At 50.1% G+C, this 17,827-nt stretch overlaps 1 protein-coding gene across 1 annotated transcript; it reads right to left on the bottom strand.

The window, feature by feature from the left end:
- Positions 1 to 1,929: 1,929 nt before the first annotated feature.
- Positions 1,930 to 15,901, bottom strand: RAB40C (RAB40C, member RAS oncogene family; the record flags this gene model as incomplete). The annotated part of the gene is made up of 5 exons (XM_010146954.1): positions 1,930 to 2,210; positions 3,662 to 3,884; positions 4,280 to 4,357; positions 13,670 to 13,730; positions 15,841 to 15,901. Coding segments are annotated over 5 exons (704 nt in total), but the record flags the coding sequence as incomplete, so codon positions are not given.
- Between the last annotated feature and the right edge of the window lie 1,926 nt (positions 15,902 to 17,827).

The following is a 17,827-nucleotide window of genomic DNA, read 5'->3' as shown; positions in this document are numbered from 1 at the left end:
GGAGCGAGGGGAAGGAGACGCTCGCTGTGGAGGGACATCCCTGCACGCTGCCTGAACAAAGTGGGTCCGTCAGCTGCGCAGGAGCTGCTGCGGCTTCATCCTGCCCACGACACGCCAACAGGCCGCTGAGGGGGTGCGAAGAGCGAGCCCAGGCCTTGAGGAGGTGCTAAGAGCAGGGGGAAGGTGAGGAGACTGGCCCAGCAGGAGGAAAAACAAGTCACTTTCTACGACACCGCTCAAAGTCAACACGTCCTGGCTGCCTACGAGGATCTGTCGACACCACTCAGTCCCGCTGCCGAGCCCCGCTTAGCTTTTGCCAGAGGGGCGAGGTGCTATTGCTAAGTTCCCAGGTGAACTTCCAGCATGCGTCAGCCACGGGACGCAGCCAGGGAAGCACGTGGCCTTGCTCGACACCAGATCTTCTCCCACGGCACACGCGCATCTCGAGCTCTTGCCGCTGAGCACGTGGCCCCCTCCAATCCAGGAGCGGTCCCAGCGAGCAGGCAGTGTGCCTTCCCGACTTCTCGGTGCTGCCACGAGAACCAAGCACGTTCGTCACAACGGGACCTGGGCATCGCTCTTTTCCCACACAAGCCTCTTCCACTTTCCCACTCCCCGCTCCTTCACGCTCCAGTGGGAAAAGCTGCTGCTGTCCTTTCCCCACTTTCATCCAGGAGGAGCTGCCACAACCGTAGCTCAGGCAGAAACGTCTTTGGAAAAGCAAAGCAAGAAGCAGCCAGGATGTGGGGGGCTGTCACACAGGGTGGCATCGCGTCAGGGTCCAGAGGGCTGTGCAGCAACCAGAGGGCTCTGGAAGCGATGGCCGAGGCTCTGGAGCAGCAAGGGATGGATGCGGCACTCTTACTCCGCTTTGGGCACAATGCTTCCGCCCTCCGCTCCTCGGTCCCTGACCGGCCGGCTGCCAGCGGAAGGTGCGAAGCGAGCAAGGCATCAGCCTCAGAGCTGCCTCTTCATCCTGCCTGCTGAAAACACTCCCAGACCCCGGCCTCTCCGCTCTGCCCCTCAACCCATTTACAACCCACCCTGCCTTCAGCACTCGCAAGCTTTACGGAATGATCGGGGTCTCATTCCTCCTCCTGCATACGTAGTATCCGAACAGCCCAGCACGAGCCCAGGTGGGAACTGAGAGTCTCTTAAAGCATTTGGGTATTTCCATCAGAAAATCCTCCACTTCTCCCTCTCTGCTGACACTGGGAAAGTTCATTCAGTGGGTGTATTTACATGGCTGCATAAAATATTCCCTGACTGCTCCTTAAAAAAAACCTTAAAAAACAAGTGATATATATATATGTATAACATTTACATAAATAAATGGAGGCAAGCAGACTGCTTCCTTCCCCTTTCCAATTGGCCAACTCCTGCCTTGTTTTCTTTGTTTTTGGCAACACGAAGCTTAACATCCTGGTGAAAACTGTCACAAGTCCCCCGCCCCTGTTTATTTCCCTAAATCAAATGATCACAAATGATCACTGTTGCACCAGCAATCTGTTCAGGAGTCCAAGAGTTAATGTTGCAGCACAGTCTCCCCTTGCCTACTCCCTTAAGCCTCTCAATCTTCCATTAAATCCATTTCTCCATTGAGACTGGATGAGCTTTTTTCCCCTTCCCCCCTCCCCAAGCTGGCAGCTGCTGCATTTTCCACCCCAGGCCGAGAGGCAAAGCCCAAAGCATTCCTGGAGGGTCACTTGGCAGAGTCCTCTCCCTACCAGCGCTGCAAGATCCAGCCGGCATCACGCTTCCTGTGCCAAGCCAAAACGTGGGCGCATTCCCAACACTCGCGCGTGCCATCGGCACAAAGTGACTGCGGCCCATCTGAAAGGATCCAATCAAAAAGGGTCAGGTGTGCAAACAGCTGTACATCGGCGGGTGGGTGAGGATACGTTGGCAGCTCACGGTGCGTCTGTCCTGCTAAGAGATCTTGCAGTTGTTGCGTGAGCAGTTCTGTGGGGGGCTCTGGGGCGGACGAATGGATTTGGATCTCTTCAGGCTGTTGCCTTTGCTGCTGCTCCCACCCCCACTGCTGGCCAAGGAATACGACCGGCCGTGCATCATCACCGCGTTCATCCCATTGGCCATTGAGAAGGATTTCAGGTGGCTCTTGATGGTGACAGGCAACGGCAGCTTGTCGATGAGGTGGACGGGGGTGCAGGACACAATGGCTCGGCAGCACAGATCCTGTAAGCTGAACACTGGTGGGAGGAAAGACCAGACAGTCACAGGCCAGGAGATTCCAAGGGCTGCTTTCCCCTCATGCTGTGCAGCTCCTGCTCCTTTGGGGAAAGCAGCTAATAACGACTGCACAGGAGCCTCGACAGTTCGGACAAAAGCTTGAGAAGCTCCAGGCGAGCTCAGCACAGGGCTTGGACACTGCCAGCCCTTCCCTCTGCACAGTGCCCAGGACGGGCAGTGCCTTGCTGATGTTCCTGCCAGACGCTTGGCTTCTCAGGCCATGGTTTGGCAGCCAGAAGGAGATGCCCAGGGAAGGAGCAAGAGGGTCAGAAAGCCCAGGAGCAGGACAGGCTCACTTGGGGCCTGCTTGGGGAGCAGTAGCCACGGGGCCAGCTCTCTGCAGAGAGCCTGCAGCAAGAGATCCCACCAAGCCAGAAGGCGGCTCTGCGCCTGCAGGCTTCCTCTTAGCACAGTGTACATGAGCCTGCTCTGGGAAGTCTGCTCGGAGGGAACTTCCCGGCAAGCAGCCACACGAGGGCATGCTTTCCCCTCCAGCCTGCCGCCAACGCCACGCTGCTAGGCTCAGGCAGGCAGCCCGCAGTTTACAAGTCCTGCCTCAGGAAGAGGTTCAGAAGAGGTCTGCGAATGCAGCCCCGTTCCTCCTCCCCTGCTCGCCATCCCTCCACGAGCTGGAGACAGCGGCACGGCAAACAGGTCACAGGCAGCGGCCCTGGCAGATAATTAGGTGACTGGGGCTGGCAAACAGGACTTTCCCCCCTCATGAGTGGGAGCTGAGGATCCATCTGAAGGCAGGTCACCCCCAGAGTGCAAATCTCCTGCTGCTCAGGCTGCCAGTGGGGCATACCACTACCCCCAGCCAGGAACGTGGGACATAAGACTATCTTGCTTCAAATGCAACAGGCTGAGGTGTAACATGGGCTCTGCTCATGGCCTGCCACACGGCAGCATGTGTGTCTGGGTATATGGAATACCCCAGCCCACTGCTCCTTGCTGACAGCAGGGATGGGATTTAGTCCCTTTCAGCTCCTTGGGCTCATTCTGCCTCCACATCTCTCCAAAACAGGAGACACAGGCTCAGGCAAGGGTAAGGACAAAGTGTTTGTGCTTGGATTCATCCCACACAGCCATTTGATTGAAGTATTTTCAAGTTGAGAGCTTAATTGCCCATAGCCTCATCCAGAATAAGTGGAGAGGTGTAGGATGCCCTGGAGCAATTCAGATCCTAGACATGCTGAACTGCCTTCTGGAGCTGCCCATCCCTCACCGCTGCCTGCCGGCTTCCTGTGCTAGTACAGGCAGCTTGTTGTGGCTCAGCTTCAGCTTGTCTGACCCAAGGCATTCCTCCCTGTCAGGTGCTTTCAGATCCCAGAGTTACTAATAAACACGGCTCCATTTCAGCCCAGCAAGGTCTCACGCCTTCCCCACGCTCAGCATCCTCCTCACTACTCACCTCTGTTGGGTCTCCAGATCTTCTCCATGCCATGGCGCATGAGGACGATACGGGACAACTCCGTGAAGGACTCTATGACATTGAAGTTGCACAGGGGGCTGACCTCAAAAAACGTCATGCAGTTCTTCTCCGCGTACGCCCGGGCCTGCTCCGTTGGCACCTGCCGCTTGAAGGCGAGGTGAAGCCTGTTTCCCACCAGGATCCGAGGGACGCCTGGAGCATGCTTTAAGAAGGAAAGAAGTGGAGAAATCATGGCTTGTCCGTAGTAAGGCCAGCCTACATCAACTATCCTGCTTAGCTGCAATAGCAATGAAGGACTAAGAAATAGAAACTGCTCGATGACCAAGAGGGACTGCTAAGCAGTGCTACGTGGTGAGGACAATTCATTCATCCTCTCCATAGTCCATTTTAAAGGGAACTTCCTATACTTCCTGGCCATTCCCAAGCCCTTTCCTACTACTCCAGATTTATACACAAGCAGAGGACAAATACTTTGATTATTAGCGGACTGCCATTGTTTCTTCTCCACAGCAGAGCCATTCTTGTCCCCATATCAGAGGTGGCACCTCCATGGATTTTTGCTATAGATCACTCCACGTGTTCTTCCACTCAGCTTACCTCATCTATTTCCTTTATCCATCTGTCTATCCCATCAAAGGACCAGCGATTAGTGATGTCGTACACCAAGAGAATTCCCTAGAGGAAAAGAACGAGCAATCAGGCAGTTTTGTAGTGGGCAAATGGAAAGGGTGATACACCTGGAAGACCCCCTCCATCTGCAGAAAACAAAGGGCTAAGGGACCGAACGTTGCTCCGGCCATGATTTGTGTGCTCACCAGGGCTGAAGTTGAGACAACAGGTCCCTGACTATTAGGAAACGTTTTACTCCTGTTTTGGCTTGAAATTCTCCCAAATCATTTCCAAAGCAGCACTGTCCTCAAAGGAAGTGCCTCAGTGACATGCATCCAGAGGAGCAAGACTGTGCAAAACATGCCAACCTCCCGTCACAAATCCGACACAAACTCACAGGGGCAGAAAACAGTCTCTTTCTTTGCCCCTTACACTGAACGGCTGCATTCAGTGGCAGGATGGTAGCAGGACATGGCAAAGTTTATGAAACACCCCCATGCTTTCCCTCTACAGAACCTGTCTCATTCTGTCACCCCCTCGCTGGCAAGGAAGGAGTTGAGTGATGCCAATAAGCAGTACAGCATCTCTGGAGGACAGAGCTCATCACCGAGATCCACGTGGGGCCTTGCTGAAGGCAGACAGTGTTGCTCACAACAAACTGGCAAATGCCAGAGGATCGTACAGCATCTCTGGAGGACAGAGCTCATCACCGAGATCCACGTGGGGCCTTGCTGAAGGCAGATTCCAGGGGATCAGATACCACTGAAGGTCCTTTCCCCCTGCCCTTCCTTCTAGAAAGAGAGGTACCCACTGCATCCCCAGGCCCACATCCATATCTCACTCCCCAGTCACCTCTGGAAGCACAGCGATGCTGGCAGCCAGGACAGGAACAACTCAAGGCAGGGAATTTTGTGCGGGCAGCAGCAACGACACAGCACCTCGAAGGGTCTCCACCCTCGCCCTGAGCCTGGCTAGCAGGGCTCATGACCACGCGGCTAGCCGCCACTCGGGTCCACAGCAACTCCTAACAAGGGAGCTTTTCTTGAATCAAAGTGTTTCTGAGGACAGGCAGAAGGAAAGTAGGCTATGCTTGGCCCTGCAGGCACACAAGGCAATGCATCAGGAGCTGCCTTTCCATACCAGTTGGGCACATGCAGCATTGAGAGAATTGTCTTAAGCAGCAGCCTTTCTGTAACTCTCCTGTTATTTTTCTGACTTCCTGTCACTCTCTTCTTTGCAATTCAAGGACATTTCAAGACACAACAGGCATTTCTGAGGTTACTCGGCAGAACTGTAATTGAAGATGCCCTGAAATGGGAGCTATGGAGGAACAGATGATCTGGCTGCGAGAGGAACCAGCTCAGCCGGGCATGCAGCACCCTGTGGAAGGTAAACCCCAGCAGCAGCAGGGCTAAGCTAAGGGCAGAACGAACCAGCCTGAGCTAGACCCCAGCATAACAGATCATTTAGCACCAAGTTCAGCAGAACCAGCCTCCTCTGTATCAGGCGTTTCCTCCAGTAACAGCCGCCCCAACAGCGAGTCCCAAGCACAAGCAAAAGAGATCTCAGGTTGGCAAAGGGAAGTCTCAGCTGGCAGGCTAGTGCTCCCTAGGAGATGCCTAGATGCAGCACAGTGAAGGGGAAAGCTGACAAACTGCCCAGCATCTCTCCTGGTACAGGTCAGAGACACCAACCACTGCACGGACCAGTGGAGTTGCTCCTTTATTCACTGAAACGGAAAATCTACTGCACAGATGGGAAACACAAACTCCCCAGTCCTCCCAAGGAGCAGCTTTACAGTATTTGCTGCTGCCAAAGCCCATGACGAGCAGGGGGAAGCCTGTACAGGAGCCATGTATGAAGATGTGATGTACCTCAAGTGTATAGGAGAAATAACAATCAGCAGCATGAGATCTGGAGCACTGGGGAATGATGTAACACCAGGGCATCTAGCCACAAAGGCACTTGAATCCTCATAATAAAGTCATGTCTCAAGCTGGCACTTGAAGTGTTTCCCCCCGCCCTGGGAAAAGCAGCCTTTCTCCCAGGATGCTGGGTGTGCCTTGATGTTGTTTGCCTTTCTCTCAGAATAAGCAGCTCTCCCAAAGCCTGCCCGATTTTATCATCATGGTCAGGTCAGTTCTGACTCCTGAGCTTTATCCCCAGCCTCACTGCAGAGCATTTCGATCCCAAGCAGGCGCTCCCCAGGCAAAGCTTGCTGCTTCTGTCCTTGCTGGCCCTCAAACACCTACGTCCCTGCATTTGTACCATCTGCAGAAAGGCTCAAATGTAGAAAAAGAAGTGGAAAGGGTAAGAAAAAGGCAAGTCACGTGTGGTGGGTTGGTTTTGACATTTGGCAGCCCAGTATGAAGAGCGAGACCTTCAAAGTTTGGGTTTGAGGCTGTTCTGAGGGACCTGGTGATGAGTTTTCATAATTGCAGAAGCATGTGTGGGGAGCAGAGGCATCTTCAGTTTCCTCCAAGGAAGTCTGGAGCTCAGGTCTAGAGCCCTTAATTTTTTTCAGTGTCATTTCTAGAACAGTCAAAAAAACTTCACAGGCAATAAGAACTGGAGGTTGGTTTTGTTTTGTAGAATCTGTTTCACCTAGATTTAGATAGGAAAAAATAAGAAGGAAGTAATAATTTTCCATAATGAAAGAAATCCACAAACCCAAAGTTACTGCTTCTCAAGAACCAATCAAGAAATGCCTCTACCAGGATCCCTCACGCTTCATGTGCATTTTGAAAATAATAATTAAAAAGAAGACAGCTTTCTTCTAATTTTTGCTGCATTTGTTTTGACTTCCAGCCTCCAAGGCTGCACGTGTGAATGAAAGGGAGTCAGAAAATAAAAAAGCAAAAAGTTTGATGACACCCTTCCAAGACAAACTGCCAGAGAGTTGAATAAAGTCTACTTATTTCTGGATCGACAAGTTTTTTTTGCCAAGAGAAACAGACCCAAGACCTAGGTTGTGAAGACTGCTTCTGCCAGAAATATGCTCTAGGAGGAGAGAGTTTTTAAGCTTGCTGGCAGCTGCAGCTTGGATCTTCTTTGAACAGGAATAAGGATAAGACATCAGCAAAAACGCAGCCCCAAGTTCTCAGGAGCAGGGTGGAAGGTCAAGACCACGATTTCTAGACGCAAGAAGAGACACACTGTCTGCCAGCTTACCCTCCAAGTCATGACACAACTCCACGCGTGCATGTTTAGGGATTGTCAAGGAAAGCTTCTCAAAGACACCATGGCCAAGGTGTCGAATGCCTTTCCTCTGTCTGCATCCTCCCTAGCACGGGTATTAGACCAGCTTTACTTTTACTGAGCAGAAGATGGAAGAAGCAGTCTTAAAAACCTCTGGCCAGCTCGTGGTGCTGCCAGACAACCACATACTTCTTCGAAGCAGTGCTGGCATGCACCAGACACCACGTTTCTAGAGCACACATCGCAAATACACTTTGTCATTATCATTTACTCCCCTAGAGAGAACAGTATGCAGACATGCACGCAGACAGGGAGCTGGCTCCATCTCTGCCGACAGTTCCAACTAAGAGCTGTCATTTGTATCAGCTTTTTTTAAAAGTCTCCTTTGGAATAATGTGTGCAGAATTTTAATTTACTCAACTAGACAAACCAACAGTTTTCCATTTTGCAGCCTAAATTCTTCTCTAAGTGCCTAGATGGCTGTCAGCGTCACAAGATCTCCATAGCTCTTGATTTTTCCTTTCACAATGCACCTCTGTAAGCACTGTGTAGCCCAGGTTCCCACAGCACAAAGTGAAAAGCTGAAGGTTCTCAGATCAAGGGTATTCCAGAGCCCTCACCAACCCTCCCACAGCCTTTTTCTCTTCAACCTGCCTACTGGCTTCTCTGTGCAAGGTGGGAGATGACTGGACTCATTCCCAGACCAGTCTCAGGGCTTTTCACAATTGATTTTCAAAGTTTTGTTTCCACTCTGCTTTTCTTCCACGTTACTGGGATTGGCACGACCCTCAGCACCCCCGCGACAGCAGTTTCCACATGAGTACGTCGCGTAGCGAACAAGGAACACAGAGAGATCATTTGTTATTGTACCCATCAGTACATGCGGACACTTACTCTGCCAAAATCAGGAGCTTACACAGAGATCTGTCCACATAACTAAGGGGGAAAAAACCCCAGAACAGCATCATTGCCGTCTGCTTGCTGCAGGTTTAGACCAGGCTTATGAGCTTTTAAAGGTGAGAGAAGCAGCGTGCTCACCCATCAGTGCAAAGCTGACTTCTCCAAAAAGGCTTCCCAGATGCTTTACAAGCTAGACCTCCAACCACTCGCGCAGGATGCAAGAACACGGCCGGAGGGAAGCCAGTGCTCGCACGACTGCCAGAGCCTTCAGCTCAGCGCAGGCAGATGGGTGGCCAGGAAAGCATCACTCACGGCTATTCTCCACCGATGGGAAAAAGCTGTTGCTGAAGAAGCCTGGAAGATCCCCTCAGACTGGATTTCTCTGGCCCACAGTTATGAAGCAAACCATAAACTAAAGATCCAGTGCTGACAATAACCAGAACACTTTGTCTCTCCTGCCTGCTTTTTCAGAGCTGTGGTTGGTCACGGCTGTCCAGCTGGCACCTTGGACTTTGGTTCATGGGCCATGCATCCTGCTGCCAAACCATTTCCCAACAGCATAACACACTGGGTGGGTTTATTTATCATTGAGTTTTTCATAAGCATTTTGGCAGGCAGGTTGGACTCCTGCAGCAGCTGGAGAACCCCATCAAAATGGCCTGAGGCAGGTAAGGTACTTGCAGCGACGCAGAAAGCTGTCAGGTAGAGCAGAGCCTATCCCAGGGTCTGCTGAGCTGCCAAAAAAGCCGCCACCTTCCTGCATGCTAAGCAGCCCTAAAGAGGATCAACAGCAGCTACTCAAATCACCTGCTTCTAAGCAGAATCACTGAGTTCTAAGCAGAACTCAGTGATATTCATAATACTGTCAAGGCTGCAGCTTTGCATTTCTCAACACTGATTATGGCTTATGGTCTGAAACGATTCATGAAGGACCTTCTGTATCCCAGTGTCTGGGAAGAGTTAGCAAGCCACATTTCTGGAAACAGTTAAAATCAGTGGCATTGAGGACATCAGGAATGATATTAGCACTGCTTCTTCCTTGCTAGATCAGAAATCGCCACCACAACCCTCTTTCTCCCCTCCATGACGACTCTTGGCATAGCTTGCATTGGCTCTCAGCAGCCAGCGGAGCCCCAGCTGCACGGAGCAGCCGGGATCAGTGTGCCAGCTCCACTGTCAGTGTAACTGCGATCTTACAGCCAAGCAGAAAGAGCCAAAAAGCACAATTCCAAGAGCAAGCCAGCAGATTTCTGAAGCACCTTTAAGCATCACTAAATACCTTGCACCATAGGCTACACCGCGACAATCTGCAGTGCAGCAAGCTCCAGGCTCCCCTGTTTGTCCTGCAGGTCACAATGCTACTGGGTTGCCATCTCTACCCTTCCCTGGCCCCGCAGTCCCCACGACATGGCCTGCACACCATCCCTGCCCCTCCAGTGCCTAGAGGCCAGTGCTGTGCTATCCCAGACACGACTGCTCCTCTTTTGCCCCAAAGCAAGACCCTGAGGCGATGTGGTCAGGACCCGGTGGCCCAACAGACCCCCAGAGGGAGGGGATGATGAAAGTGTCTCTGACAGAAGGGAAATTCAACCTCAGGGAAGCAAGAAAAGGAGGGGGGTCCCAGACACACCAGTACGCCCCACGCCTCCACCTTGATCCAAAATGCTCCTTGCATCCCTGATAGGATCAGGGCAGCTAGGCAGGGCAGGGTAGGAAAGCAAGACAGATCTGTGATCTTTGCGGCAAATCCCGAGGCAAACATGGCTGGTCTGCCTTGGCTGAAAGAAGGGACTAGTCCTCATTTGAAGCCAACTCATCATTTTCTACTTTAGATGTTTTCAAGTTCCTGCAGAACATGAAAGCCACAGGGCTACGTACCCAGGCAAGTGGTGTGGAGTCTAAACTGGAGAAGGTATCGAGGTGCCTTTCTCTGGGGAGGGACTAGCCTGCAGTCCAGACTGAGCAAGGCGTGCGGCTGTGCTGTGGGGCTGAGGAGGTCTGCCCCCCGTTTGGACACTTTCTTCACTCCGCAGCCTCTCGGGGGTTTACTTCAGAAGACACAATTATTATCACTACGCGTGGGACACAAGAAGGTGTGTGTGGGGAAGTCAGGTGCGCGTCCCTCAGCTGAAGGCACCTTTCATACCAAGTATTCTCTCAAGCACCGGCTATTCAGATGGAGCCTCCCTGTTTCCAGTCACCCTGTCAAGGCTGCCAGGCTGGGGCCTCCCCAGCTGGCCTCCAGCTCTCACAGCTAACTTGCCAAAGCCCTTTTTAGAAACTCGCTCCTCTTGCGCTCCTTACAGGAAGCTCAGTTCAGGTCTCGGTTCTCTACTCAGTGAGAACCTTCTGCTAATTCTCAGCTTGAAGGTGCTTGTGGCCAGTTTATACCAAGCTGTTCTTGTACAAATATCACACTGCACTTTAAACAGAGCTTTCCCCACCCTGGCGTCTCTCTTCTCTGCTGTATTTATTCTTCCCCAGCTTTTGGCTTGTTAGGTTAAAAGAAAGCTGTTTCTCTTGCCTCCGACTGGATTTGCATCAGGCTCCCTACAGAAGTCTTGAAGTCTGATGATACCAAGGCAGCGGAGGGGAAAGCAGACAGCTGAAGCCAAGACAGCATGCAGCATTAAATACAGCTTGAAGAACTAAGAGAACTTGGGAGCATTTTCACTCTTTTCCCCTGAGATCGCGCTGGGTTAAGCTGTCTTTATGCTAATGCTGGCCCAGAAGAAGTTAGCTTCTGCATACTGAAAATAAATGGAGGTGCTGACGTCCATTCTTGCAGTCACACAGGCATTTGTTACTCCAAATAGGCTTCTTGCTCTGGTTAACCATTAAGAGTGTAAACTAAGATACCTTTCCATTGAAGGATGTGGTGAGTTAAGAGACAACACCTGTATCCCTGCTATTGCAGGAATATTGCTGTATCGCCACATGGGAGCCAATCACCGGCTGCTGAAACCAATCCAGGTTTTCCCCCGATCCACCCAGAGCAGACTCGGCAAGGATCCTACTCAGTCTTTGAAAGGCACCCCCTTTTCACTGTGAACGCTTCACAGGGCAACAGAGATACTTCCCTTGGGAACTACCCCCCCATCTCCAGGGCAGGCTTGCCGCTCAGGGCTATTTCATTGGTTTTAAGGGTAAGGGTTGACTATTTTAGCAGGTCAGGATTAAGGCATCACAACAGTACTCTGGAAAAGGCGTTTGCTGCACAAGCAGAATGCAGGCCTTGAGGAAAAGGCGTGAGCCCACCTTGCTGCACAAGTAAGCTCCACACCCCAGCACTCAGCAAGCAAGCAGCCGTGTTTAAGGTCCCTCTGCCTGGCTGATGAGGTTTATTGTGACCGTCCCTCAGACTCACCCCTTAGGAGGGATAAGCAGATGAGGCAAACATTGCAGACCTTCAGGTGAGAGTTCCTAAAGCAATACAGACAAATACAGCAGAAGGGCAAGATGTTGCTGACAAAGCAAAGAAGGTCAAGAACTTTATTTTGAGAAAAGGAAGACAAAAGCAAACTTCAAACTTAAGGTCAGCCAGGTATATAACACCTTATGGCCTCTGGTGTTAAGCTGCAGCCCTGCTGCAGTTTCTAGACAGATGCATACCTGTCTCTCCAATTCAAGCGTTCCCATGGCTACTTATTTCACCTCTCCTGCCTTAGTTGGCTGCAGGCCAGAACTCGAGTACCGGCACGTGGGTGCAGGCTCTGCTGGGTGCTGCCCCATGGAGACACAGCACTGGCTCTGAGGAACTCAGAATCTACACAAAGGGGAGAAAGTCTTCTTTAGAGCATCTACACAAAGGGGAGAAAGTCTTCTGTTCTGTGTGGAACAGCAGGTCATGCAGCAGACAGGGGTTAGAGATCTGAAATGGCGTCTCTGGGCACATTATTTGGGAAGCCTGCTGCCTTCTATTCCTAGTTTGATTTGGGCATCTGACACAGCAAGGTCTCAGTAAAAGGCTGACCAAAGCTAAGTTGTGTGCTCATCAGAAAACCACGCTGACTGGTACTATTCATTTATAACTGGTAAGGCAAATTACATGGTCTCAAGACCACAAGTTATAGTAGGATTAGAGCTGCAGATTCTTCTGAAACGTAGTATGGGCAGAGGGAAGCTTAAAGATACATTCATACATTGGACCAAGCATGCGAACGGGAGATCCCTTACGCTCCCACTGCTCAAGGCACACTCCAACACTCCGTGCCTCGCACTTCTGCAAGCACCAGGAAATTGGCCTCCCCTTCGAAGGGGCTGCCTCAGAGCATCCACACCACCAGAGATGTGCACAAACAAGAATCAATGAGCCACTGGAGGAGATACCAACAGCACATCCCAGGCAAAGTGCTCTCATGTCTACAGCACAAGTGAATTTGTGGGAAGGCAGGGAATGAGCTTGCCATGGGTGAGCAAAGCAAAAGTCTACAGCTACGAGGCACAAAAAGCCAAGAGCCTGAAAGGCTGGGAAGCTGCCAGGACACTGGCATGCTCAGGAGGTTGATATATAGCTTCCGACTCTTAGTGTCTGAGAGAGGAGGTATTTTCTTCAAAGTTTTCCAATTTGGAAACAAACAGGGTAATACAGTTGTTCATTTAACTCAGGGAGACTTTATCCTGAAGGGACCCTGTCACGTTACTAAAAGTACAACAATAAAACTGTAAGAAAGCACGAACAGTTTTTCAGAGGAGCACGAGATTTTTCTGCTGTTCAGAATCAAGATGCTATTCTGGAGCAGGGCCCAAAGGAGAAACTCAAAATGTAACGCTCTCCCTCATGTTTTAAGGAATGTACTTTACGATCCAACTGAGCTGCTCTAGTTTCAAGCCCGCATCAAACATGCAAGTAGGAGCCACCCTATTTTTGGAACTGACTTGAAGGCAACGCAGGCTGGAGGAACTCCACTGGGAAAGCCAATGTCGTATTTAAACAAATTTGACAGACCTCAGGAAGGACGAGCTCCCACATTAAAGCTAAGGCAGATGTAGGGCTAGACTTGCCTTGTTCTCCATAACCCCAACTTCTCAGCTCTCCTCTAGAAACGAATACTGAATCTAGTCTGAAACAGAGCTTTTCTGTACCAGTCTAGGACATTTAAACACCATGAATACCAGGCAGAGGACAACATGTAGTGCCTCGTGGCATTTACACAGATCCCATCCTTTTGATGCTTGACAGGTTCCTCTTCAGAGCTCTTCACTACAGCAAGGAAGACTTTTAACAGCCTAAAGGAAAAGCAAGACAGCCCCAGTCAGAGCACTGAGCGCAGCACTTACCTGGGCTCCTCTAGAGTACGATCTGAAAATGGTGCAAAATCTTCCTTGCCCTGATGTGTCCCTGCAACAAAGAAGAGTGAAGTTACAGCTATGATATTTGGAGAATCGAATCCCATACTGCACATTCCCTATTGCACTTACCCCCCCCACCCCCAAAAACCCCAAAACCCAACAGTGTTGACTTTATCAGATCTTTAGAACATGTATAGTACCTACACTGCTCTGCATGATATTTTTAGGAAGAATCACCACCTTTGCTTAGTCAGACATACTCCAGAGGTCCAGGCTGTCATCGTGCTTCCCAAAGAGAAGGTACAAACCAACACCACTCAGCATCAGCACTACCTTATGATGTACGAGAATGTAAGCCGTTTTATTCCCCTGGGCAGAGGATTTTCTCTCTAGTTCCCCATAGTCCACAGGACTTCAACAACAGTGAGACTGCAGCCTCTGCTAGCCATGGAGAACAGCTGACCTATCGTAACAGGAACATAACCACTCCAGACAGGAGAAACTGTCATGCACTGCCTGGTTTCACTTACTTTTCCAAATACGTTTAATAAATGTTAAAAGAAGTATCTTTATACCCAGATCTCTGACAGACCTGATCAATCACACCCTACAGAGAGCTCAGGAGCAGGACTAGGGAACAGCGTTTCTAGCTCACTGCGACAGTGGGGGGTTATTCAGTCACTGTTGTCTCTCCTGACTGCAACTCCTAACACAGTATAAATAAGTTTGACTACATTACCTGAACCTCTCAGTGCCCACAGGAACATCCAGGACAGTAAGGCAGAGCCCAGAAGGCTGATTTAACTGGTATATACTGAAATGCGTTATGGTGTTTGCCACATCTATTCACTGGGCACATGAATGACCGCTGAGAAGCCTGATAAATCCCTCAGCCCCAGGTTTGTTTTTTGTGAAAAACACAGTGACCTCAGGTTTAGGACAGTGATTCTTTCCCATCTAAAGCTTTCAAGGATCATTATCAGTCCTGGACCCCAATCTAAGTCTGTGCCTAAATCTCCTTTTCCCCTGACAAACAAATATTGAGTTGCATGAGGAAAGTAATGGTAAAAGATTAGAGAGTCAACATAAACTGATGCTACAGCTTTTCAGGTTCTGTGCTGGTTCTCCAGCTCAAGAACTACAGCATAAAAAGGAGGGGGTTTCGAGAAGGAAGCAGTAAGTATCTACACACTCGGGGCTGAAATGTTAAAACAGGTATCTTACAAGAGAGACAAAAGAATATAAGCATCAGATATAAACACACAAGCTGGGAGAGATAAATCAGCTGCTTCTGTTCTTTTGTAAGAAAAAAGGAGGCCATTCAAGTTGAGAGAGTTGCTGAGAAAGTGGCATTCACTCTTATTTAGCAATTCACACAGATGACTAATGTTCCTGTTACCTGATACGAGTGCTGGTCAAGCTGTTTAACTGCACGATTTAGGGCCTTAGGTCATTCCTTACTAGATCCGGGTGAAACCCAGAATAGGGACAGGCTACCTATCCTTCCTCTTTCACCCACAAGATTGCTGTGGCAGCTGCTCAGCAGGTTAAACCTTAGGCAAAATTGGGCCAGACGGACTCCAGGTGTCCCTCTGGTGCTGACAGATATGGCAGCAGTCACCCCTCAGATGCAGCGTTTTCCCTCTGCCAGGTCACCCCACAAGTCCTGCTCTCCAGGGATCTACCTTACACTGACACTAACCATGAGGTCTACCTGCTGCTCATTTGAATTTTCTACTCAAGACACTCAGAAATATCCAGGCTTCTGTAGGGATTAAGGGCTTCAGCCATTTTTTGTCCTCCTTTCCTATTCTCTCCATCTGTATTCCTCATCCTAGGATTTCAGGAAAAGCCTGAATTGCTTCAAAATTAGTATTGCTCCCTCAGTGACTGAGAGCTGTATGGGAACATGGTCAGGTATGATGGAGAAGGACTGAAGTCAGACTACTCCAGCAAAGAACAACACACTGTTTGAGCTACTCGATCAACAGAAAGAGGTCTGGCTAGAGTAACTCGCTAGTATGAACAGCTAGCGAGCCTCACCGCACGCCTGGGGAGGCACTGCGCTCTCCACAGCATGGTTCAGCATCCCACCAGCAGCACTACAGTCACAGTCACCAGTCCTGCACTCACAGCCCAAGCTGCTCGGAAACACTCACCAGAGTTCCAGCTTGACCCTTCTGCCATCCAGCAAGATAGTAGTGGTCTTGTAGTCAATTCCTGAAAGGAAACCAATAAGAAGCTGAGCAAACACCGAGCAGGTTTTCAGAGATGGACAAGAAATCTGCTCTGCCAACCCAGATCCATCATTTCATGTTTATAGAAGGTGATGTTTTCTCCCTCTTGCTGCACAGTGTGTTTGAAGAGCTACAGAGACTTGACAGGAACAGACCTCTGCTTGTGGTGCTCTATCCCTCCTCCCTAAAAATACAGTTAACCCCTAGACTGCTTCTTACTTCTCTATCATTGGATAAAAGCTGTTAGGACCCAAGCTGATGGGGATTCAATGATCTGCAGCATTATCCCGTGAGCCAAAGATGAACAACTTAGAAGCGACTCTGCTAAGTCAGGCAGCTGCAGACCCACCACCTCTCAAATATCACCACCTGAAGCAAAGGACAACACTGAAAGACTGTCCAGAGAGTGCTGTTTCTTCTCCTGAGCAGCTCTTGGGAGCACATCACACAGGGATGGATAAGGCAGGGAGCATTCCCCCTTTACCAGCAGCTGGGAGGGCAGCACAGACAACTGCTTTTCACAGAGCCATGGTACCAGAGCAGCAAAAGACCCTCAGAACCACACTGGGCTATGCTGGCAAGCAACCCGCTTGCACAAGGGGTGCCCAACATCTTTAGATAAACAAGAAGCCTGTTAAAAGCTGGGAACCTGTCTCACATTCAGACGAGAAGTTTAAAAAAGGGGCAACTCCACTTGCAAGCAACAGGTTCAAACCAAGCCGAACACGCTGCTCCCCGTGGCCCCAGGCACAGGAGGGAAGAGGCAAGACCGCACCTCCCACCTCATTCCCCAAAGCCTGGGCTTGGGAACAGCCAAGGGGTACCAGGTGCCCAGGAAAAGCAGCTTCTCCACAAGTTCCAGTTAATAAACTTCAAGTGCTGCTTAACAAAGTGCTGTGCACCATTACTGCACAGCCACTAAAGCATAAACTAACCTACAGTTGTCTTTAATAAAGTGGATTCACTCTGATTAGATCACCTTTTCCTCTTGCCAACTGACATCAAACTTTGAATCCATTAAAAACCCACCATTGTGTTACAACCCATATTTCCCTTTTCCTGCAAGGAAAATACTGCCCCAACAACCAAACAGCAAGTTTGTCAATAAAGCAAATGGATTTTTCTGAGCCATCAGCAGGAGCTCCCTGTTAGCGATAAACAAATTAGATTTCAGCTTTCATGGGGTGCTATAAAAAGCAATAAAGATAATTATCTTAAATTCCAACTATTTCCAGTGCTTTATCTCAGAAAACAGACAGTTTACATTTTATCTTCCCCCAGAGACAAGTGAATGATCTGTATTTATTTTCAGGCGGATATAAATCTCCCTTGTCCCCAGGGATCGCAAACAGCAGTGAGAGCAAGCCTGCTCCGCAACCAGGAGGGAGCATCCAGAGACCTCCTGGACCAGGATCATCCCCTGGCACAGGCTGATGGGCTATTAGGAAAGGGGCTAATTAGGCCCACTGTCCTGTTTCAGATGCACAATGCCCAGAGACTCTGCTCCATGAAGACCTGCCCCATTTCTCCTTAGGCACAAGAGCTCTCTGCAAGCGCTAAGTCCTCAGCATCCTGTGTGCCAGCAGCCCAGGCGCATGGATGGAGCAGTCGTGAGCAAGCACCAAGGAGGGGGAATAACGATGCCATTTTTGGGGCACAGAGGCCAGGTGCTTCCAAAAGTACTGCCATTGGGTGAACCAAATCACTTGACTATCAGCCCTTAAAAGTGAGAGAGGTTCAGCTGGACTGGAAAGAGAATAAAACTTGTTAATGGAAATGTCAAACACATAAACCCAGAAATGCCCTTGTTAGGTTTCATGCTCAGGAACTGCCCAGCCTACACCCCCAGCACAGGGAACATGTGTTCCCTGTTGCAATTATCTGTGACTCAGTCACCACAGCAATGCCT

Source organism: Eurypyga helias, unplaced genomic scaffold (assembly GCF_000690775.1).
Source record: "Eurypyga helias isolate BGI_N326 unplaced genomic scaffold, ASM69077v1 scaffold2880, whole genome shotgun sequence".
Lineage (NCBI taxonomy): Eukaryota > Metazoa > Chordata > Aves > Eurypygiformes > Eurypygidae > Eurypyga > Eurypyga helias.
This window is presented reverse-complemented; position numbering and strand designations above follow the sequence as displayed.